General features: G+C 41.7%; 1 protein-coding gene across 1 annotated transcript in view; it reads right to left on the bottom strand.

Moving 5' to 3' along the window:
• Positions 1 to 25976, bottom strand: part of ryr2a (ryanodine receptor 2a (cardiac)) — an 801439-nt gene that overhangs the window by 34424 nt on the left and 741039 nt on the right. The window contains exons 94-95 of the mRNA XM_063055593.1: positions 24907 to 25040; positions 3003 to 3063 (exon numbers count right to left, since the gene is read on the bottom strand). Coding sequence (XP_062911663.1) covers positions 3003 to 3063; positions 24907 to 25040 — 195 coding nt within the window. The remainder of the gene's footprint in view (positions 1 to 3002; positions 3064 to 24906; positions 25041 to 25976) is intronic.

The following is a 25976-nucleotide window of genomic DNA, read 5'->3' as shown; positions in this document are numbered from 1 at the left end:
CACTCCAATACCAGTCAAAAGAAGATGAATTGCATCTGCTAAGAGGGACACCTTTCAATGTAGTTGTGAGCAGCTTTAGCCTGCTGTTCAGACACGGTAAGCAGGACGTTATCGGATTTCTAATGTCCTGAGCAAACAGAAATCAGTGCCAGCAGAATCTGGATGATTTCCATACACCCGTCAATACACAAGCACCCTCAGGATCACCACTCAAGTAACCCTACTTTGTATAGCTTCATACTATGCACAAACCGCTCATACCATGTCCTGTAAGGAGGTCTTATCATTCTCATTCATTCCCATCTCCAATGCAATTTGCCTTCATGAATTTTCTTGGACAGCTGCCTCAGGGGCACATAATGGGTAGCTCTAGCAGCCTCTTCAACTGTCTCTCGAAAATCCTCTTCAACAACTTGATCATAAAGTATATACAGTTCCATGTCATTTCCTCGTAAACCAGCTGTAATGGCATATCACTTTAGAACTCCACTTCGGAGTGCAGTCCAGTCCAGGTTTGGCAGTAGGATGGTGGTGGAGTCATCATTGGAAGAATGGCTTCAAAACTTGTTACCAGAAACTTATCATGCATGTTCAGTATGAAAAACATGCTAGCCTAGAACTTCTGCCCAAGTAAACCAAGAATTACTGGCTCGAGCCTCTTGTCCAATTTGTGCAGTGTTTCTCACTGCAGGGGAGAGTGCAGGAAGCTGCACAGCTGTTAGCTCATGGGCTGACTCTATGATTGTAGATGCTCCACAGCTTGTAACTTTCCTGGTACATTATGATACACAAGGCATTACAGCATCAGAGATTTCTGCTAACCATTGTGGATCAGGAAAGGTTCATTACTAAGCTTGGCACATGGCTCTATGTAGCTTATCTGTCCCCTTGTATGCTTCATCTAAAGCAGTTATTCGTAACGGGGGTGGCTACATCTCTTAATGGAATGTTAGGGGAAATAGAAGTTGTCAAGTGTATTCAAGATTCTTGTGGGGGGGGGTTGGTATGCAACACCCTAACTTGAGACACGAGACCTGACCGACTGTGTCAACTCGCTGCAAACAGAATTTATCAGAAAATTGGATATATACAAGCAAATCATTGGGAGAAAAACTTTCTTACAATTTCCCTGCATGGAAAGTATGGCATGCTCTTTCACAGATGGTGATTTGCTAGAGTACTGCTTACACCTGCAGTCACTGAAGAAGGATTTTCAGAATTGATTCAAAGATTTGAAATTCCGGACTGGGTAATTAACCCATTTCTTTTTAAGGTAGAAGAACAGGAAGAGAGACTGCAAGAAAAATTTATCAAAATTCGGAATAAAGAAGGAAAAATGCTTTTCAAAAATGTTGGCTTTTGTGGAAATGTAGCTACACTGTCATACAAAGTTTCCTGGTCTTTGACGAAGAGCCAAACTACTCTTCATTGCATTTCCATCCTTCTACCTTGTTGAGCCTTCAGCGCAGTGAACCACATGCTCACAAAAAACAGAAACCACTTGGATATTGTTACATATGGGGAATTAAGGCTTTTACTGTCACAACTTAAATCAGATATTTCAACTCTTGCTAAAAACCATCAAGTTCATGGATCACATTGATATCAAAGCTGCTGTACAGCAAACAGATATTGTGTAAGCTAAGTTCAAAGACAAATAAAAATTTAAAGCACTATCATTTTTCTCATGTTAGCATATGCCTTTACACTATGGGAGCCGGAAAGTATATTGTCACTAAGAGGGGCATTGGTAGATATAAAGGTGCTTTAGGGGAGGGTTGGCAAGTATAAAAGTGCTTTTGGGGGACATTAGATGAAAAAGATTGGAAAACACTGATCTAGGGCACTCATTTGTGTAATAGCTTGTGAAAATTGTTCAATGTGGTGGTCAAACTCAGAAGAAATTGAATAACACTGGAACAATCCAAGGAAAGAGTGAAAATTCACATTAGTGGACCCTCTTGCATCCAAAACAACATGTATCTTTTTCCAGACACTCCTTCCAGCCTTTCAGATTTTGAACTCCACGTCATTCATTCTGGGCTGCACAGATACATTTTTGTTCCAACTGAGCCGCACATTCTGTAAGCTGCTGACTTCAAACATTCCCTGCCCAGAATCCCAACAGGAAACTAATTAAACCTTCTCAAAGACTTCCCTGCCTGAGTCGGAGAGGAGATAATCTGTTTTTGATGTGATGGGAGTAGAAAAAGACAAGTGCAGTCGGGTCCTCCACGGTTGTTGTGGATACTCAGTCCACCTAGCCTACCAAATGGGTTGGACAAAGAACTCATCCAACTGTTGAAAACAGAGCATTCATGTGCAGCTTCTAGGATTCAAGAAAAGCAGCATTATATTTCATTACATTATTACATCTCAGGCATCATAGTAATGTAGCAGTTAGTGCAACACTACTACGGCTCGATGCGTCAGAGTTCAGTGTCCTCTGTAAGGAGTTTGTATGTGGATTACATGGGCTTCCTCTGGGTGCTCCAGTTTCCTCTCACAGTCCAAAGACATACCATTTAGTAGTTTAATTGGTCATGGTAATTTTCTTGTGATTAAGCAAGGGTTAAATCAGTGGGTTGCTGGTGGTGCGACTCGAAAGGCTAATAGGGCCTAATCCACACTGTGTCTCTAGATGAATTGGGTAATTAAATCTTCCATATTTTGTCCGCATGTATCTAATAGACTTTTATCTTTGCCAACAATGATTAAAGCACCCTCTCAAAAACATCCCTAAGGAGAATGTCATTGATTTTCACACAGTTTCTAGCCATTGTAACCTCTAAAATGAAGTGTAACTGCGAAAGTTTAAGGGAAAATATAATTGTGAAAAGGTACACGGACAAACACACACACGCAAAAACAGCACTGGCTGAAACCATGAAACAATCATTAGTTTATGATGACACTTCTTATACCTGAATATTACCCTTGTATTTCTGAAAAATATTTTACTCAGGAAAAAGTTTAGCTTCTGGCATCCACTTTTTACTTACATTGTCCGTAAACACCACTCCCAACTTCCAGATCTGATACTTGATATCAATAGAGTTAAGTCTGTAGGAAACAAAACAAATTCAGTTGAATTAGATTTAAAAACTGAAAGACACAAATCGATAAGAAATACTTCCCAGAAAATTGGCCAGAGGAAAATACTGAGGAAGATTAGAACTTTTATTCACTGGTAGATTAAAAGACGAGTTAAAGCTATATAACCATCCATTCGTTACGAACAGATAAATCCACAGGGATAATATTGATTCTTCAGTGTGGACCGTATTCTATAGTATTGATACAACACAGCAAGAGCAAATGGCATTCATATAATGCTTTATGACAGTAATTCATAGGAATATTTTCTAACAAAATTTGACAGGCAGCTACATAAGAAGATATTATTATGTGCGGCTTGGTCAGTGGCCAGATTTAAGAAATGACTTCACAGAATCACAATGACAGAATGGTTACAACACAGAAAGCCATTCAGCCAGTAAAGTCAGGACCAGCTCTTTGCAGAAAAATGCAGATGAATCTAAGCCCTTGTGTTTTCCCCTTGGCTCTGAAAATTCTTTCTATTCGGACACCATTAATCTGTCTCTACTACTACATCTAACAGTGCAGTTCACACATTACTCACAGCATGAAAATATCTTTAACATCACTTTTGCCAGTCACTTTCATTCTATAATCGCATGACTTGACATTTTAAATCTACGGGAATAACTTACTTCAGTTTACTCTATCCATAATCCTTCATGATCTTGATCATAACTCCCCACAGCCTTCACTGTGCCCAGGAGAACATCCTGAGATGCTTCAGTTTATCCACATCATTAAAGGTCTCCTGCTGCTGCAATATTTTTAGTAATTCACTCCTGCACATTCTCCAAAGACTTCCCAACTTTCATAAATTGTGGTGAACTAGTGCTTAATCAAAATTCATCATGACTTTGTAGGCTTTATAGTCTATTTATAAAGTTCCATTATCCTATAGGATCTTTCAACTACACTACTATCCTTTGCTCCATTTGACACAACAGCCAGGATCTCCTGATGGCCACCCATTGCCACATCGACACGTGGCAGCCTCTTCTACTGACACACTAAAGCTAGAAGTAGGTTGGAGGAGAAACACCTCATATTCTATCTGTCTCAAACCTGATGGCATCAACATCGATTACTCTAATTTCAATTAATCACTCCCTCTGCTTTCCTTTACCACTCCCCTTTTGATTTGTCTCATTCCAATGGGCCCCGTCTATCCTCTTGCCCACCCCTACTTTTTATGACCAATTCGTCATTTCTATCTGGTTTCCTGCTTCCTTCCATTTATTCCATGGTCTACTGTCATTTCCTATCAGAGATCTTCTTCAGCCCTTAATCTCTTCCAACCTTCATTTCCTAGCTTCTCATATCATTCATTTTCATCCCTTCTCCTCCACCCATCTACCTTCCCTCTCTCACCTATTAGCTGCTAGCTTATGCTCCTGCTCATCCCCATACCTTTTTATTCTGACTTCTGCCTTCTACTTTTCTATTCCAAATGAAGGATCTCGGCCCTAAACATCAACTGTTCATTTCTCTCCATAGATGCTGCCTGACCTTCTGAGTTCTTCCAAAAAATGGTGTTCAATGCTCACGATTTCCAGCATCCGCAGATTCTCTTGTGTCTGTGTTCTCACCAGTTGCCAGTTTCAAGAATGAGGACCCTCGTCAGACCCCACTTGGCGTACTGTGCTCAATTCTGGTCGCCTCACTACAGGAAGGACGTGGAAACCATAGAAAGGGTGCAGAGGAGATTTACAAGGATGTTGCCTGGATTGGGGAGCATGTCTTATGAGAATAGGTTGAGTGAACACAGCCTTTTCTCCTTGGAGCGATGAAGGATGAGAGGTGACTTGATAGAGGTGTACAAGATGATGAGAAGCATTGATCGTGTCGATAGTCAGAGGCTTTTTCCCAGGGCTGAAATGGCTAGCATGAGAGGGCATAGTTTCAAGGTGCTTGGAAGAAGGTACAGAGGAGATGTCAGGGATAAGTTTTTTTAAGCAGAGAGTGCTGAGTGCGTGGAATGGGCTGCCTGCAGCGGTGCTGGAGGCTGAAATGATAGGGTCTTTTAAGAGACTCCTGGATAGGCACATGGAGCTCAGAAAAATAGAGGGCTATGGGTAATCCTAGGTAGTTTCTAAGGTAAGGACATGTTCGGCACAGCTTTGTGGGCCGAAGGGCCTGTGTTGTGCTGTAAGTTTTCTATGTTTCCATGTTTTTACATACAGTACAGTATACCATCTGAATATTTTGTTCAAGTCTGCCTTTTAGATTCAATGTTATAACTGAATGCATGGTGATAGAAAGGTGTAGAAAAGGCAAATTCTAGTGAATCGAAGAAAGTCAGTTGAAGGTTAACCCTTCCAGATAGGTCAGGCGGCAAATAGAATTTTTATGCTGATACACTAAAGAAACTGAGGACAAAAACCTTACATTCAGTAATAATAAGATCAAGGAATTAATTGTGGACTTCAGGAAGGGGAGGTCAAGGGAAAACACTTCAGGATGGAAGGAGTGAGCAATTTCAAGTTCCTGGGTGTCAACATCTCTGAAGATCTAGCCTGGGTATATATATATTTTCCGTATTTTTAGAGTAATTTGTATATTTTTAAGGTATTGCACTGCAACAACCACAAAATAACAAATTTCACAATATGTGTCTGTAATATTAAACCTGATTCTGGCACAGAGAAGGCCAGTGGGACATGGGATAAATAAAGGTCATAATGGAAATGGATACTGCAAACACAAACAAATAATTCCTTTCGGTGTAGGGATTAAGACTGAGATCAGAGAATTAAAGTACCGAGACTCCAGGGTTTTATAGAGTTAGTGGAGAGGGTGAAGAAAGGGAAAGTGAAGATTAGAAGGGATCTCTAAAAGAAAGCAAATGTTAAAATTGGAATCTTATCTCTGGCTCAACACTCATGCTGACAAAGTTTCCCATCTGAAATAGTCTCTTTTTCCTGTGTTTTGCTCCTATCTCTCAAAGTCTTCTCTATTCACGCACCTGCATAAGCACCTTCTAAAGTTATAGTTGCACTCACCTCCTCTTCCATAAATCCAGCACCGTCTATGTGAAAAACATACACCACAGATCCCCCCATTTTTTAATAAAATCTTTCACTTTAAAACTCTCCCTATCCTAGGAGAAAAGACTTTATCCAAGACTCTTATGATTTTATACAGTATATCTCTATAAAGACATACCTCAGCTTCCTGCACACCAGGGAAAAAAAGTAACCCCAGCCTATCCATTCTCTCCTTATTTTACCATTGGTAGCACTTTGACCTCAGTAAAGCCTTTGACTCTTTCAAGTCTGTAGAGAGTCCACTTCAAATTCAGCTGCTCACGGAAATTCATCTTCGTTTTCTGTTTCCTCTACGAAAGCCTGTAGATCATGATACTAACAAAAGGGTTTACAACAGAACCAACCTCTGTGAAGACTGGAACCAAACAAAGCTATGTCACTGAACCATCACTGGCTTGGCCATTTCATACCTCACTACTAACAACAGCCTGACAACAGGCGTCTAAATCTAATGCTCCATTCTAAGTTCTGTCATGGAAAGAGATTACTGGCTGGATACATGTAATGTCCTCTAAGCTTCCCTGAAGAAAGGCTTCCTCCGAGTCAATGATCGTTGACCACTCAAAGGGAGGAGTATTGGGATGGTATTGAGAACCACAAAGCCATGCATCTGGAGCTATAAAAACCTCATGGAATCAGTGGAAAGAGTGCACCACACCCCAAACTGGAAAGCTACCTGCCCAGTTAAGATGGTGCTACCAAACGCAGGCAATTGTACTCTGGTAGTTCAAAAGATAAGAAGTCTGACTAAAAACATTGCTAAAAGTACCTTTTCTGAGGTAACTTGTGTTCAATTATTGCTGCAAACAGTGAAGGGGTGAATGAGGAGCTGAGATGGTGTGTTGCAGAATCATTGCAGATGGAGTTCCAATGCCCGCCAAACTGGCCCAGCTGCGAGGTTGGATCGCTCCGAGTAGCGAGCTGACTTGAAGAGCCTGAGAATGGCTTTAGGCTGGAACACAACATCTGAGACCAGAGTGAGTTGCTGGGTGGTGTAATCTAGGCCTGGAGCCTTTCGCAACAGCAGTGCTCGAGTCCTAGTGTGAGGTACAATGCGTTGTTTAGACAGACTAAATTCCAACCCAGATCGAAGGCGAGAGCCGATTTCGTACACTCTCCGTGGTTTTCACTCCTCTCTCCAGGGTGCCAGAGCATTTCACTGTTTGTTGTTTGGTCAATTTAAATGCCAACCCAGATAGACTGAAAAGACAGGGGTGTCGGAATCTGGGACGAGAACAGACTTCGCTCATTCTCTTCAATGGTCACTCCTCTCTCCATAGTGCTGAGGCTAGAAAGAGTGCCCCGGTTGTTGTGCTCTGTGCCCGCTAATATGATGAACTGATAAGCAAGGTTTTAGGCCTACTCCAGGTTGCTCTGGGTTCAGATCTGAGGTCTCAATTTTGGTTTGGAATGTTGTTGTTTACTTCAATTAGAACCATAGAACCATAGAACTATAGAAACTACAGCACAGAAACAGGCCCTTTGGCCCTTCTTGGCTGTGCCGAACCATTTTCTGCTTAGTCCCACTGACCTGCACACGGACCATATCCCTCCATACACCTCCCATCCACGTATCTGTCCAATTTATTCTTAAATGTTAAAAAAGAACCCGCATTTACCACCTCGTCTGGCAGCTCATTCCATACTCCCACCGCTCTCTGTGTGAAGAAGCCCCCCCTAATCTTCCCTTTAAACTTTTCCCCCTTCACCCTTAACCCATGTCCTCTGGTTTTTTTCTCCCCTTGCCTCAGCGGAAAAAGCCTGCTTGCATTCACTCTATCTATACCCATCATAATTTTATATACCTCTATCAAATATCCCCTCATTCTTCTATGCTCCAGGGAATAAAGTCCTAACCTATTCAACCTTTCTCTGTAACTGAGTTTCTCAAGTCCCAGCAACATCCTTGTAAACCTTCTCTGCACTCTTTCCACTTTATTAATATCCTTCCTATAACTTGGTTAACAAAACTGTACACAATACTCCAAATTCGGCCTCACCAATGCCTTATACAACCTCATCATAACATTCCAGCTCTTATACTCAATACTTCGATTAATAAAGGCCAAAAAACCAAAAGCTCTCTTTACGACCCTATCTACCTGTGACGACACTTTTAGGGAATTTTGTATCTGTATTCCCAGATCCCTCTGTTCCACTGCACTCCTCAGTGCCTTACCATTAACCCTGTATGTTCTACGTTGGTTTGTCCTTCCAACGTGCAATACCTCACACTTGTCAGTATTAAACTCCATCTGCCATTTTTCAGCCCATTTTTACAGCTGGTCCAAGTCCCTCTGCAGGCTCCAAAAACTTTCCTCACTGTCTACTACACCTCCAATCTTTGTATCATCAGCAAACTTGCTGATCCAATTTACCACATTATCATCCAGATCATTGATATAGATGACAAATAACAATGGACCCAGCACTGATCCCTGTGGCACACCACTAGTCACAGGCCTCCACTCAGAGAAGCAATTCTCTACCACCACTCTCTGGCTTCTTCCATCGAGCCAATGTCTAATCCAATTTACCACCTCTCCATGTATACCTAGCGACTGAATTTTCCTAACTAACCTCCCCATGCAGGACCTTGTCAAAGGCCTTACTGAAGTCCATGTAGACAATATCCACTGCCTTCCCTTCATCCACTTTCCTGGTAACCTCCTCGAAAAACTCCAACAGATTGGTCAAACATGACCTACCACGCACAAAGCCATGTTGACTCTCCCTAATAAGCCCCTGTCTATCCAAATGCTTGTAGATTCTGTCTCTTAGTACTCCCTCCAATAACTTACCTACTACTGATGTTAAACTCACCGGCCTATAATTTCCCAGATTACTTTTCGATCCTTTTTTAAACAACGGAACAACATGAGCCACTCTCCAATCCTCCGGCACTTCACCCGTAGACAGCGACGTTTTAAATATTTCTGCCAGGGCCCCCGCACTTTCAACACTAGTTTCCTTCAAGGTCCGAGGGAACACTCTGTCAGGTCCCGGGGATTTATCCACTTTAATTTTCCTCAAGACAGCAAGCACCTCCTCCTTTTCAATCTGTACAGTTTCCATGGTCTCACTACTTGATTCCCTCAATTCCATAGATTTCATGCCAGCTTCCTTAGTAAATACAGACGCAAAAAACCTATTTAAGATCTCCCCCATTTCCTTTGGTTCCGCACAAAGCCGACCACACTGATCTTCAAGAGGGCCAATTTTATCCCTTACAATCCTTTTGCATGATTTGTATTTTTTTTCTTTCTCATGCGCATCTAGTGCTTTTTATTTTTATTTTTATTCTTTTTTTTCTTTAAATTGGGTTCCTTCAGGTTTCTGGCTTTGTGGTTACCTGTAAGCAAGCAAATCTCAAGGTTGTATGATTTATACATTCTTTGATAATAAATGTACTTGAATCTTAAAACCTGAATTTCTTTGGGAGAGAAAATGTAAAGTCCTCACCATTTCGGCCAATGTATAACGAGACCAACAGAAACGTTGTTGAGTGAAATGTTATACCAGGCCATTCTGTTCAGGGGGAATGCAGGTGTGCTTCCCTCACTATTGATGTCCACATTTTGAAAAACAAATTTGAAAACAAAAAGGCCAAGTTGATGGTCGGAAAATTACTCTTTGATGCCATCAATCTGGACTAGCAATAATGATTGCCTGCAATTCCGGCATTCCTTGTGCTACACTCATGTTAGAAACAAACAAGTTCTGGCATGTTAGATTGCTCTGCTCCTTCTGTCTTAGCTCTGCTACCTGAATTAAGTCACCTTGTGAGATCACCATGGATTTCAGTGGTTTATCACACAGCCATTGAATTTAGTATCATGGGCTCAGAGTGACACAGCTCGGAAACAAGCCCATTGGTTCAATTTGTCTCTGCCAAAAAAATTCTTACCCGAGCTGGTCCCAGTTGTCTGTGTTTGGCCCATATCCCTCTAAACCTTTTTCTATTCACGTGCCTGTCCACATTTCCTTTTACCAAAATGCATCATCATACATTTTCTCAAACGTGCTTGAAAAAACTCTTTAAGATTGGTTTGACATGACCAACCACGCACAAAACCATGCTGTCTGCCTTAATCAGTCCATGTCTATCTAAATCCTTGTATATCCAGTCCCTAGAATACCTTCCAATAACCTTCCCACAACTGATGTTAGACTCACTGGCCTATAATTTCCTATTTCAGTTTAGTGCTTTTTTTTTTTAAAACAGCAGAACACCATTGGTTATCTGCCAGCCCTCTAGTACCTCCTGTCACTTAGGGTGTTTTAAATATCTCTGCTAGAACCCAGGCAGTTTCTGCACTTGCCTCCCATAGGGGTTGAGGGAACACCCTGTCAGGCCCTGGGGATTTATCCACTGTGATTTGCTTCAGGGTAGCAAATACCTCCTCCTCTGTAATCTATACAGGGTTCATGAAGTTCATGAAGTTGATGCCACTCTGTATCCATCTCCTGAGTAAATACAGATGCGAAGGATGCATGTCGAGATCTTCCTCATCTGTTTTGGCTCTACACATGGTTTACTATTCTGGTGTTCCAGACGACCAATTTTGTCCCTTGCAGTCCTTTTAGCATATCTGTAGAATCCCTTAGGATTCTCTTTCACCTTGTCTGCTAGAGTAACTTCATGCCTTCTTTTAGCCTTCCAGATTTCTTTTTTCATTGTTCCCTTGCATTTCTTGTACTTCATAAGCACCTCATTTGTTCCTACTTGCCTATACCTGCATCGCTATGCATCTTTTTTTTCTCTTAATCAGGGCCTCAATACCTCTTCAAAACTAATATCCCCCAGACTTGTTATCTTTACCTTTTATTCTGACAGGCACATCCAAGCATTCTATTCTCAAAATTTCACTTTTGAAGGTCTTCCACTTTCCAAGTGCACCTTCACCAATTCCCAATTCACACTTGTTAGATCATTTACAATACCATCAAAGTTGGACTTTCTCCAATTTAGACTCTCAACCAGTGGACCAGACCCATCTTTTTGCATATTAACTTTGAAACTAATGGCATTGTGGTCAATAGAATCAAAGTGTTCCCCTACACAAACTTCTGTCTCCTGCCCTGCCTCATTCCCGAATAGCAGCTCTAGTATCACAACATTCTCTCATTGGGACTTCTCTACAGTCTATACTAGACTGAACATATTTGACAAATTCTAACCCATCTAGTCCTTTTAGGACTCCCAGTCAATAAGTGGAAAGTTAAAATCAACTTCTACAATAAATTAATAGTTATTATGCAAGAAAGAAATCTCTGGCTTCTCAGAACAACTACTAAATGTCAGTGACTGTCGCTGAGCATAAGTTCCATGTCCTCTGCAAGAGGTGTGGAGTCATATAAGCACAGACACTAGCCCTTTGACACACCATACCCATGTCGACCATCTAGTACCCGTCTATTTATTTACTTGGCTCTTCAAACACTTGCTTCCATGATAGCAATGCTATAAAGAACCCTAGACACTGTTAATTAAAAATACTTATTAAATAATGAAAATCATAACTAAAAAGAATAAAATTGTTCACTATTTAAAAACAAAATGGCTGACAATTCGCAAATCTGCACTTGTATGTGGATTTGTTTTAAGAGCTGGTTAAGCAAAAAAAAAATTCAGCAGTTTTACTTTGAAAGGAACACTTTGCATTGAAATTTGATGATCCATTTCCAAATAAATCAGCAAGATTTAATAGAGTTGCGATGATCTCAAGGAAAAAAACAAGCTCAGTTTTCATAAGCCTATATTAGACCCAGTTGTCTGATACCTCGGTAAGGATTTGAACTTTGTCATTTGTAGCAACACAGCAATCACTGAAGGAAAACCAAGAAAACTGGGAATAATTAATTTGATAAAAATAATAATTGAAGTATGTTCTTTAATTTTTACATGCCTCTTAAAGAGAGATGGAAAGTCATTTGTACTCTTGGTATAAACTTGGTATATTCTGTTACTGACTTGGCAGAGTCATCTAGCTTTATTGAAGGGAGGAAGTCCTACTACCCTGTGGTTATTGACCACAAGAAACTGAATCTCAGGGTGACATGTATGTACTTTGATAATAAATTTACTTTGAACTTTGTTTAGCACTGCCAGATTTCAGTACCAATGTTATTCAAAGTACTTTAACAAATGGGATGATGAGTGAGCTGGCATGGGGGGTGGGGGTTGCAGCAGAATTAAAACTCCTCCCAGGGATCTCTGATGCTGACATATACAAGTTCTCCAGTTATTCATCTTAAATAAAATTAAGCTGTGGCTCTTGAAGTAGTTTTTGTTTGAAAATGTCTTGAAGAAATATGTATAAACTTCATGAATAATTATGTTGAATCTTCAAAGGCAATAGCAAAGTTTCAGCTTGTGTAAAATCAAGAAAGAGAGTAAAGTTGCTGATGAGTAATGTGTTTTATGTTGTGGAATTTCAACATTCACTAATTTTAAGCCTGTTTATTCATGGACAAAGGATGAAGAAATTGGCCCTCGGTTGTTTGCCTGGTGTAATGACATTCAGGAGTCAAATTCTTCTGAAATTTGGTTTTCGAGTCCCAAACAACTGATCAGTCACAGCTCGCTGGGTGCCACTACAGCACATCTGTTAGTGCAATGCTATTACAGCTCGGGCATTCTGGAGTTCAATTCCGGCACCTTCTATAAGGAGTTGGTTCATTCTCCCTGTAACTGTGTGGGTTTCCTCCAGGTGCTCCAGTTTCCTTCTACAGTCCAAAGGTATATCAGTTAGTAGGCTTATTGGTCATTCTAAATTGTCCTGTGATTAGGCTAGTGTTAAGTAAGTGGGTTGCTGGAGGATGCAGCTCATTGGGCTAGAGGGGCCTGTTCCATGCTGTATCTCTAAATAAATAAATACTATTGTTAGATTTCAACAGGTGCTCTGTTCTTCTCAGGGGCAATAAGGGTTGGCAATTAAATACTGGCTCACACTGCAGTCCATGTCCTTTCAATAAATCCACAAAAACGCAAATTGAAACAAAAGCCTTAGATAATGGATGGTGTTCATATGCACTGAATCTGATGCATAGAATCATACACTGTAGTTGCTAACCTATCATTTTTAATTAGTTAAATCCAAACATTAAACTGAAGGAATACAGATGCGCTGTCGTGAGCACCTTAACAAGTTGCATCACTGCATGGTACGGAAACTGCACTGCGATGGACAGAAAGAGTCTATAACAGGTAGTCAAAACTGCCCAAGGCATCACTGGAACCAGCCTACCCACCATCAAGGACATCCAAAGGAGCCAGAAAGGGGCAAGTAATATCATGAAGGATCCCATCCACCCTGCTTATGAAATATCTGTCTCACTCCCATCAAAGTAGAAGCTATGTAGCATTCATGCCAGGACCACCAGACTCAAAAACAGTTACTTTACCGTAACGGTAAGGCTGATCAACACTTCCAGCTACCAATCCACCTTCCACATTCCCAACCACCGCTACTTTATCATTTCCTGTCAGTCACCTTATATACAGATACTCATGTGCCTGGTGGCACGTTATGGATGGACACTCAATCTATGTATATAAGCTATCTTACATATTCATATTTTTGTGTTTTTTAATGATTATTGTGTTCTTTATCTTATTGTGTTTTTTTTTTGGGTTGCATCAGATCCAGAAAAACAATTATTTCTTTCCCCTTTATATCTGTGGACTGGAAATGACATTAAAGAATTTTGAAATCAGAAAGTCGTCAGATTAATATACTTTGAAGGATCAACCAAATAAAACTCAAAGGAATTCACAGGGATAATTTCAATGTTTATCATTGAGCAGACCAAATCACAAATATGAAAGAACATTTCTTACAAAAATAAAAGGAGAACATTTCTTTTCAACAATTTAATTGGGTTTTGCCATTAACTGCTATGGTCCCATTGTCAAGCAATTTTGAAAATCTTGTCTATGAAAACATGTATTAGGTCTCTGCACCGTGAAGGGATTTCAAAGTGGTTGTTAATATTAGCATTGTTCCGCAAATTGAGCCAAATTCTAACAAATAATTGAACAAGTTATTTGGTTCATTTTCTTTCTAGAATAAATATTAATGGGGTACATCACTTCAAATGTAGATTGTACTCATAAGGATGTCCCAGTCTAGAAAGACCATGAACTATAAAAGAGAGGCTCATTTGATTGCATTATGAAACATAATCAAAGGAATTGCAGACTAACAGATTTTTAAGATGAAATGTTTTAAAACATTAAAGAATTACACCTATTTCTGCTGTGCAAAGAAATGGCTACATTGAACATCGATGGCCAGTCAGGTTCCTGCAAAGAAAAAATTAAAATCTCAGAATGGGCTAAAATCCAGCTTGAAACAGCTTTTGGGATGGTTTACACCCAGAACAAGAAATTAAAGCAGGGCATGTGCAAACCTTGACAGGACCTCTTTTTATACATATGCAGGAAAGAAGAAGATAGCTTTCCATTCACGAGGGTCAGATCTACATGTTATGAGGAAGATTGTACAAGGTCTTGATAAAAACACACAATGAATACTGTGTGTAGTTTTGCACTATTGTTCACCCTCCCCTCATGTGAGAGAGAAAATTCTTGCAATGGAGGGAGTTCAGCGAAGGTTCACCAGACTAATCCCTGAGATAGTCTCAGTTATTTATGTATTTTTTCCGTCTCTGAGCCTACTTCTTCGGCAAGGACCCTCCCACCCCCACCGGTGGCCTCTTCTCCCATCTATCAACCCTTCTCCTCTTCATGGACACCCCGCTCTGGTCTTCTGCCTACTCTGGATTTCTTTATTGCGAACTGCCGACAGGACATCAACCGTCTCGACTTCACCGCACCTTGTTCCCACTCCAACCTCACTCCTTCCAAACGCTCTGCTCTCCACTCCCTCTGTACTGATCCTAACCTTACTATAAAACCCACCGATAAGGGGGGTGCTGTTGTAGTCTGGTGTACTCACCTCTACCTTGCCGAGGCACAGCGACAACTTGCAGATACCTCCTCTTATTTACCCCTCGATCATGACCCCACTAAGGAGCACCAGGCCATTGTCTCCCACACCATCACCGACTTTATCCGCTCAGGGGATCTCCCATCCACTGCTTCCAACCTTATAGTTCCCACACCCCGCACTTCCCCTTTCTACCTCCTACCCAAGATCCACAAACCTGCCTGTCCTGGTAGACCTATTGTCTCAGCTTGCTCCTGCCCCACCGAACTCATTTCTGCATACCTCGACACGGTTTTATCCCCCTTTGTTCAGTCCCTTCCTACCTATGTTCGTGACACTTCTCACGCTCTGAAACTTATCGATGATTTTAAGTTCCCTGGCCCCCACCGCTTTATTTTCACCATGTATGTCCAGTCCCTATATACTTCTGTCCCCCTTCAGAAAGGTCTCAAAGCTCTCCGCTTCTTTTTGGATTCCAGACCTAACCAGTTTCCCTCTACCACCACTCTGCTCCGTCTAGCGGAATTAGTCCTTACTCTTAATAATTTCTCCTTTGGCTCCTCCCATTTCCTCCAAACTTAACGTGCAGCCATGGGCACCCGTATGGGTCCCAGCTATGCCTGCCTTTTTGTTGGCTTTGTGGAACAATGTATGTACCAAACCTATTCTGGTATCTGTCCCCCACTTTTCCTTCACTACATCGATGACTGCATTGGCGCTGCTTCCTGCACGCATGCTGAACTCGTTGACTTCATTAACTTTGCCTCCAATTTTCACCCTGCCCTCAAGTTTACCTGGTCCATTTCTGACACCTCCCTCCCCTTTCTAGATCTTTCTGTCTCTTATCTCTGGAGACAGCTTATCTACTGATGTCTACTATAAGCCTACTGACTCTCACAGCCATCTGGACTATTCCTCTTCTCACCCTGTCTCTTGCAAAAAAGCCATCCCCTTCTCGCAATTTCTCCGTCTCCGCCGCATCTGCTCTCAGGATGAGGCTTTTCATTCCAGGATGAAGGAGGTGTCCTCCTTTTTTAAAGAAAAGGGCTTCCCTTCCTTCACCATCAACTCTGCTCTCAAATGCATCTCTCCCATTTCACGTACATCTGCTCTCACTCCATCCTCCCACCACCCCACTAGGAATAGGGTTCCCCTGGTCCTCACCTACCACCCCACCAGCCTCCGGGTCCAACGTATTATTCTCCATAACTTCCGCCACCTCCAACGGGATCCCACCTCTAAGCACATCTTTCCCTCCCCCCGTCCCCGCTTTCCGCAGGGATCGCTCCCTACACGACTCCCTTGTCCATTCATCCCCCCCCCCCATCCCTCCCCACCGATCTCCCTCCTGGCACTTATCCTTGTAAGCGGAACAAGTGCTACACATGCCCTTACACTTCCTCCCTTACCACCATTCAGGGCCCCAAACAGTCCTTCCAGGTGAGGCGACACTTCACCTGTGAGTCGGCTGGGGTGATATACTGCGTCCGGTGTTCCCAGTGGGAGACCGTTACACTGAACACCTACGCTCTGTCAGCCAGAGAAAGCAGGATCTCCCAGTGGCCACACATTTTAATTCCACGTCACATTCCCATTCTGATATGTCTATCCACAGCCTCCTCTACTGTAAAGATGAAGCCACACTCAGTTTGGAGGAACAACATCTTATATTCTGTCTGGGTAGCCTCCAACCTGATGACATGAACATTGACTTCTTAAACTTCCGCTAATGCCCCACCTCCCCCTTGTACCCCATCCGTTATTTATTTATATACACATATTCTTTTTCTATCTCTCCTTTATCTCCTTCTGTCCCTCTCACTATACCCCTTGCCCCTCCTCTGGGTTCCCCCCCCCTTTTCCTTCTCCCTGGGCCTCCTGTCCCATGATCCTCTCATATCCCTTTTGCCAATCATCTGTCCAGTTCTTGGCTCCATCCCTCCCCCTCCTGTCTTCTCCTATCATTTCGGATCTCCCCCTCCCCCTCCCACTTTCAAATCTCTTACTATCTCTTCTTTCAGTTAGTCTTGATGAAGGGTCTCGGCCCGAAACGTCGACTGTACCTCTTCCTACAGACGCTGCCTGGCCTGATGCGTTCACCAGCAATGTGTGTTGCTCAGTTATTTATAATCCATATTAGGGACAGAAGGAATAGAGAAGAGAAAATAGATGTACAAGGGCAGAAGGTTAACAGATTGTGAGTGGTACAGGTGTCTGTCGAGATGTATAGAGAGGTTTAATAAGTGGACAGGTTGAGTAATGTGTGGTAAAATATGGTATTATCCACTTCAAAAGGAGACTTACAAGACAAATTATTATAAAACAGAGTAGGACTACAACATTTTATGGCACTGAAGGATTTAGGAGCCCTCATGCATGATTTTTTTTTTAAAAAAGCATTCAGGCAAAGAATGTTATTGAAAATTAACAAGGACCCATCATCATTATGTGTCATGTCATATGATGTACGGGATCATGGTCTCATGACAATGATTATTCTTAGAAAATTTTTCTACAGAAGATATTTGCCATTGCCTTCTTCTGGGCGATATCTTTACAAGACAGGTAACCCCAGTCATTATCAATACTCTTTAGAGGTTGTCTGCCTGGCGTCAGTGGTCGCATAACCCGGACTTGTGAAATGTACCAGATGCTCATACGACCATCATCCACCTGCTCCCATGGCTTCACGTGACCCTGATCGGGTTGGTGGGGGGCTAAGCAGGAGCTACACTTTGCCCAAGGGGGACTTGCAAACTAGCAGAGGGAAGGAGCCCTTTACACCTCCTTTGGTAGAAGTATCTCCACCGCACTGCTTGCAACGAGAATGTTGTATAAAAGTAGAGAAGTCTTGATGCTGCTTTAAGAGGGATTTATTAGAGTGCATGCATAGAGTACAGGGTATGGTTTCAGTCTCTGTACTTAAGGAAGGATGTGCTTGAATTAGAGGCAGAGAAGATTTGCTCGGCACATTCATAGGATGAACAAGCCACCAAGCGATGATTACTTGAGCAGGTTTGCCCGAGCTCAGCGAATTGAGGAAGAATGAGAGGTGAGGTGATCTTAATTGTAATATGCAAAGTTTTGAGGAGGTTTAACTGAATGGTGCTGAGATTATGTTTTCCCTAGTGGCAGAATTATGATTTGGGACATAGGTTTGGAATAAGGGGTCACCTATTCAGGTGAGCAATGAGGAAGAATTTATTTCCTCTGGGTGTTGTGAATCTTTGGAACTCTCTAATCCAGGGATCTGTGGAGACTGGACCTGAGTATATTCAAGGTAGAGCACTAGAAGACGGTCAGGAGATCTGGGAAGAAAGTGGGTAAGTTGTGTTGTGCCATACTTGAATTGAATGGTGCAGTAAGTTCAAGGGGCCAATAAGTCTACATCTGCTCTTGTTTTTTAAGTACGTGTGACTCAAGACCCATTGAAATGGTTAACTCCTAACCACATTCTAAAATATTCTCACCAGTGTCGGTGTTTTTGAGTCAATAACTAATTAGTTCAAACGTTCCTAAAGACCACAATAACATCACTTTTACTGCAGTCAGACTTGAGACCCTAATCTAACCATAAAGTCACTGCAGGGCAGTAGAATTTTTAAGTAGTTTTATTCGATGATCAGATTCATGCAGAAACATTAGAACATCATGTGTGTGAATGAACAATGGCTGTTAACATATTCATTGACACCAAAACATTCAAAATTATAAAAAAAAAGGATTTGATGCATTAACTTTTAATCCAGAAGACTTCATTCAACTGAAAATTTCAATGAACATTCAGATCGAAGTACATCTTATCAAATGCAATACACGCAATGCGCTGGAGGAGCTCAGCAGGTCAGGCAGCATCAATGGATGGGAATAAGCATTCAATGTTTCCGGTCGAGACCATGCATCAGGACAGGTGAAGGGTCTCAGATGAAATGTTGACTCTTTATTCCCACCCATAGACGCTGCCTGACCTGCTGAGCTCCTCCAGCACATAGAAACCATAGAAAAACTACCGCACAGAAACAGACCTTTTAGCCCTTCTTGGCTGTGCTGAACCATTTTCTGCCAAGTCCACTGACCTGCACACAGACCATATTCCTCCATACACCTCCCATCTATGTGTGCATTGCTGTAGGTTTCCAGCATCTGCAGTATCTCTTGTGTCTATATCTCATCAAACGTTTGTCATGAAGTCACACAAAAACATATAACTAATTATTCCTAATCTGTCTCATTCTGGGAGTTAGTTAGTGTGTATCATTCCTTTTGAATTATTGGATCATTAAAGTGACATCAATACCTGCCTTGCATGGAAACCAAACCTCAGTTTCTTTTTAATTCAAGTGAAGGACAGACTTGATACTTTACAGAATTTGTATATGACCATGTCAGCACAAAAATTGGATTGTGCTCAATCTTGGCTCTGCTGTGACTTGTGAGCTTTGCAGTGTTCCTGCTTTATATAAATCATCATCTCCAGTTGGTCAACAATATGGGGCAGCCAAGGACATATCTCAGTCATTCTATCCAGCCTACCTAAATGGAGATGCCAACAAGTGTTGGAAGGACAAAAGAAGCAACTAATATTTAGAATGGCACCTACAGCAGGAAGCCAAGCAATTTGTAAAGCATGCAGCAGACGAAAGGTAGAGAGCCATTATACTATCTGGTTTGATGCGGCTTCCTTTGACAATAGATGAAAACTACTGTCAGATCAGCAGAACAGGTAATTGGCTGCAATCTACCATCACCGCAGGACTGTCAAGGTCAAAGATGTGGGCCAGAAAAATCATTGGACACTACCCACCTTGCAAGCAGGTTTTTCCAAAAGCTTCCTTCTAGAAAATGCTATAGAGCTATTAAAACAAAAACGTCACATTGTCTTAAAAGTTTCTTCACCTAGGAAGTTAATCTGATCAATCGTTCTAGAGAGCTTGCCCTCTATTACCTCAGTCACTGCACAACACAGAAAACACTTTAAACCACTTTTTAATAATGTTGTTTACATTGTAAATACATACTGGTATTTATGCACATCCTATTCCATATCCATACTTTAACGTCTACTTTTATTTTATATAATGTTGAATGTTGCTGTTTTGTGTTGCATGTCACACACTGATGAATACACCACAGCAAATTTCTATCACATGTAAAACTATATGGAGTATAAAGTTTATCCTTGAGAGTGCATTGCCACTAGGAGATTGTCTACTCCCAAACATTAATCCTATTGTTCAGTGAGTTGGATAAATAACATCATAAGCTAAAGTCATCATTTTCTCATCCTTCTGGGAAATGCATGAAAATTGACAAAGGGAGATACTGTCATTTCATGCTGTCTTTTGTAACAACCTTTCACTCAATGCCAGCAAGACAAAGGAATTGATTGTGGGCTTCAGGAAGGGGTAGTTAAGAGAACACACACCAGTCCTCATCGAAGGACCAGCAGTGGAAAGGGTGAGCAGTTTCAAGTTACTAGGTGTCAATATCTCTGAGGATCTATCCTGGGCACGACATACTGATACTATTACAAAGAAGGCAGAGCAACAGCTATATTTCATTAGGAGTTTGAAGGGAATTGGTCTGTCTTCAAGGGCACTTGCAAATTTCTACAGATATCCCGTGGAGAGCATTCTAATTGGCTGCATCACTGTGTGGTACAGAGGGGCCACTGCACAGGATCTGAAAAGGCTGCAGAAGATTGCAAACTCAACCAGCTCCATCATGGGCACTAGCCTCCCCAGAGCCCAGGACACCTTCAAATGGAGATGCCTCAAAATGCTGGCATCCATCATTAAGGAACCCATCACCCAGGAAATGCTTCCTTCTCCAGGAGGTAGAGGAGCCTGAAGATAACACATTCAATATTTCAGAAACAGTTTTGTCCCCTCTGCCATCAGATTTCTGAATGGACCATGAACCCACGAACACTATCTCAGCATTTTTTTCCTCTCTTTTTGCACTACCATTTAATTTATATTTTATATCCTGTGGACCCTGGTGAATTGGGCTATTGGCTGACCAGGGCAGCCACTTATTTGGGACAACTCTGAAGGAACAAAAACAAATTGAGAAAATTATCGTGATTCCCTTTGCTTATTTGGGACACGATGCCTCTTAATTGGGCAAGAGACTTCAAGACAGGTACTAACTAGCGTCAGTTGTGCAGACTTGTGTAGCTGATAAGACGCTACACTGTGCTTAGAGTGAAGAGTTTTTAAAATAGTGTCAATTGTATGTGTTTGTGTTCAAAAAGCAATGATCTTTGTCACTGATAGTTGGTGAGAAATAAGCAGTGAGACAATTCAAAACTGTTATGCACACTGTGGTTTCAAACATTGAGACTTGGAGATGCCAGAAACAGCTGTGAGTGAAAATGAAACAATTTCACTACTTCAGTAAGGCAGCAGCTATGAAGAATTTGTAGGTATTGACAATCATTTTGAATGGTACCTTTGGCCCCCAATGGATACTCAGCTCTCATCCGTGGCTCCAAGTAGATGTTTGCATGTGACAGTGGTCACACCCCAGTATGCCACTCAACAGGCAGGCTAAATCAGGAGAGGATAGCCGGCAGCTTCATACCCAGTGAGAGAGGGACGTGCCTGTGCCAGCATGCAAAGCCAGCTCTGGCAGACTGGGCAGGTGAGATCTACAGTGAGGTCCAATGGCCGACAGAGTGGTTCTGCAATGCTTTGTGGAGTGAAGGGCGTGATAAGACACAGAAGTCACCATCATTCTCTGCAACTCCAGTTGTGATGTTTGTTCATACCTCTGGACCCGGACTTCTGAGGTGGAGAAAATGGAACTGCCCCAGTGCAACGGCTTTACCACCTTAAAGACTCTTCCACACAGCTTTCCCGTCTACATCAGATACAACGGACAAACACCCGTAGTACTGGTAGCAACGTGGAACATAGAACATAGAAATCTACAGCACATTACAGGCCCTTTGGCCCACAATGTTGTGCCAAGCGTGTAACCTTCTCTAGAAACTGCGTAGAATTTCCCTAGCGCATAGCCCTCTATTTATCTAAACTCTGTGCACCTATCCAAGAGGTTCTTAAAAGACCCTATTGTAGGTGTAGGCAACCTACGGCCCATGGGCCAAATCCGGCCCGCGAAGGTATTTTGACCAGCCCACGAGCAAATATGGGATATTATGCTTATCCGGCCCGTGAGCAACTTTTCCTTTTTCTGAATGCTTCACCTGACCACACTGATGGACATGCATGGCGTCTTATTACACTGGCCCCAGGTTCTGTTTCGTTCCAAACCAAACACTGGTATATACAAATGACAGGAAGGCAGACTACCTTATTACTATGTATTAGATACTCTCCGTGCATGCGCATGTTTTCAGATGGGATCGTTGCCCGTTCAAATTTGTAAACAGAAACAGCGTCACTGTGTTTTAACAAGAAATCCACGCTAAATATCCAGATATTTACATGTGCCACGATACTTGTTGAATAACTCGCGTTTTGAAATAAGATCGAAGAAAAAGATTCCAATGGCAATGAATGCAAAACGCAGGTAGGTAGACACTGAGTGCCAAAATTTCCAGAACACTTGGACACTAGATTACTTCTTCATCGAACAAGCTAGAAAACCAGTTTGTCTCATTTGCCTAGAAAATGTTGCTGTGAAGAAGGTGGCGAATATCAGGCGACATTACGAGACCCGCCATAGTGGAAATTTTAACAAGTTTACCGGGCAAGCAAGGAAAGATGTAGTTGAGCGAATGAAGGCTAGTTTCTGAAAACAAACTTCATTTTTTGCCAAGAAAAGCAGTGAAAATGAAGGAAATACCCGTGCCAGCTACGAAGTCTCAAAACATATTGTCTCAAAAAGTGAACTCTGCATCAGAAATTTTTGAAATGGAATTGATTGAGATGCAGTGTGACGACATCTTGAGATCGAAATTTCATTCTGAAGATGTGTCAGTGCTTGACTTCTATAAAAAATATATTCATCCAAGTAGGAATTATCCTAACTTAGTGGACCATGCAAAAAAGATGGCATTATTGTTTGGCAGCACTTATCTGAGTGAGCAATTATTTTCAAAAATGAAGCACACCAAGAACTATTTGAGAAGAAGATTGACTGATGCCCATCTGGATAACGTCTTGCTCTTGGCATCAACAAGTCTGACACCCAATATTGAGAAGCTATGAAGCAACAAACAGCATCAAGTTTCACATTGATCTATCGACTGTTTGCATTAAAATTTTCTTTTTTATTTTACTTAATTTACCACCATTCAATGCATCATGTTCATACGTTTTATGTTTAAAGATTCTTTGTGTCCTTTTAATAGATTCAAAAGATGCCTTGATTGAAATAAATTTCAACTAAACTGAGTTCTTTGATTACTAATTGGCATCCTTGGTTAAGCACAAATGATTTTCTAGCATGCGTTATTCATTAATTTGAGGCAAAATAAAACTAGATGCATTTAAATGGATAATTCCCACATTTCAAGTTTTTTATGACATTTATCTGGCCCACTGTCCGCTCATTAATACACAATCCGGCCCAAAAAGGTTGCCGACTCCTGCCGTATTATATCTGCTTCCACCACCACTACCAGAACTCACCACTCTCTGTGTGAAAATCTTCCCCCTCACATCCCCTTGGTACCTATTTCCAAGCACCTTAAAACTATGTCCCCTCGTGTTAGCTATTTCAGCCCTGGAAAAAAGCCTCTGGCTATCCACATGATCAATGCCCCTTATCATCTTATACACCTCTATCAGGTCACCTTTCATCCTCCGTCGCTCCAAGGAGGAAGAGGCCCTCACGCAACCTATTCTCATAAGGTACACCCTCCAATCCTTGTAAATCTCCTCTGCACTCTCTCTATAGTATCCACATCCTTCCTGTAGTGAGGTGGTAGTGTTCTACTTTGCTCGCTATTTCATTTACATGCATAATTGGTTATATATATTGTAATTTATAGTTTTTATTGCTATGTTTTGCAATGTACTGCAGCCACAAATGCCAGTGATACTAAATTTGATGCTGATTCTGATTGCTGAGCAAGCTTTGCCATCTGTGACTTCACTGAGTACAAGGTTGCTATCTACAACTCTCTTCTGCAATCACACCATCATCCTTATCTTGCATGGTAGCATGTGGTTCAGTCCTCGGTGAAATTAGTGCGTTACCAAGGTTGCTTATGGCTGAAAGCATGAGTAGCAATTTCAAGCATAAGCGCTGTGCACTAAATTCCTGTTGATTGGAGTTCAACCAGTGGGAACGTTTTCTGGTTCTGGAATGTGTGCTGATAGTCAAAGAATTCTGATTTCGCTTATACAAGGTAAGTGGTGCCGTCAGCATTTCATGGATTGGGAAGTAAGTGGTGCCGTGGATTAGGAGGGTCCACTTCTGCTCCATTACTGTGCGTCCACGTACATCAGACGACTTACTGCCTCTACGGACCATTGTAACAAAGGCATTCTTTGCCAAAGAGCAACAATAATCCCCCGAACAAAAATCTCAATTAAATCTTCCGGCCATCTATTAAGAAACTCAGCAACATATGTTGTTTGATACTGGTATCAAGAGGGAAAAAAAAGCCATTTTGCTTTTGAATATGCTATTGAAAGAAATCATTATCTTTATTGCCCCAAGATATACACTTCATAAATTTTTTTAAAAAATAAATTGATCACAGTTTGTACACTCCTATGAAACTTTCACCTTCCATTTCCCTCACTTCTCATGAAGGATCAATCCACATGAGGTAAATCAATGTGTTCTTACACTTGAATAATTTCATGGTAGATGCAAATTCTACTCACACTGTACAGAAGGAGTTCTCTTTCTTGGGCTTTTTCTTTTCTTGTGCGTCGCTGAAATCTAAAGCAGCTTTTTCCATTCCTAGCAGTTCACTGATCCTATCCCTACCATAGAATTCTCCATACTTATCCATGACCTGCAGGTAAAGCAAGGGAAACTGTCAACAAAATATTTCACTGCTGTATTAAATTATGTATCAGGATTTACAATGAGAATAACGGCAGGACTATCAGAACTCACGAAATACAGTGAATCCCAAAGCAACATGTAGACTTAAATGTCACCTTACCCCCATCCGCTTGCGCAGTCCACCAATCACCTCCAACTCCTTTCTCACCCCTCCCCTTCTCCTCTTTATATCTGCCATCCTGCCTTGCGATTCTCGGTGCTGATGCAGGGTTTCGACCCAAAACACTGCCAATTCCTTTCTTCCCAGAGAAGCCGCTCAATCCGCTGAGTTCCTTTGACAGAATGTTTATTTCTGGTGCATAAGTGCTGGCTGCCCTCACTCAGCCGGCAGGCTCCTTTCTTTATGAAGGTTTCAGCTGAATTGTGTAATGAGGGAGCTGACAGTCATTCCAAAGAGAAACTGTTGCACTATCACATATTGACTCTGATCAATCCCAAGGGGAGTGGTCCAATATCCTGCCTAGAAAGGAATTTACCTGGGCAAGATGTAAATCTTTTCTTTTGAGATACAGTATGGTAACAGGCCCTTCATGCCCAACGAATGCGCACCACCCAATTACACCCATATGACCAACTTACTTACTAACCTGGTCTTTGGATTGTGGGAGGAAACAGGAGCACCTGGAGGAAACGTACATGGTCACAGGGAGAATGTTTAACCCTTTACACAGGGTGCTGGGAATCAAAGCCTGGTCGCTGGCATTATAATCGTCTTCTGCTAACCACTGCACTACCAACTAACAAGATGGCACAGGTTTCTCTTTCAGCTACCACAGTTTCAAGAATCGATGACATAGCGGAGGACATCGAAGCACAGCTGTTGGAACGGCTTAACGAGTCTGGTTTCACTGCCCGAGTCAAAGAGGTTGCTCCTGGATGCCAG

The sequence above is a fragment of the Mobula hypostoma genome, chromosome 8 (genome assembly GCF_963921235.1).
Source record: "Mobula hypostoma chromosome 8, sMobHyp1.1, whole genome shotgun sequence".
Classification (NCBI taxonomy): domain Eukaryota; kingdom Metazoa; phylum Chordata; class Chondrichthyes; order Myliobatiformes; family Myliobatidae; genus Mobula; species Mobula hypostoma.
This window is presented reverse-complemented; position numbering and strand designations above follow the sequence as displayed.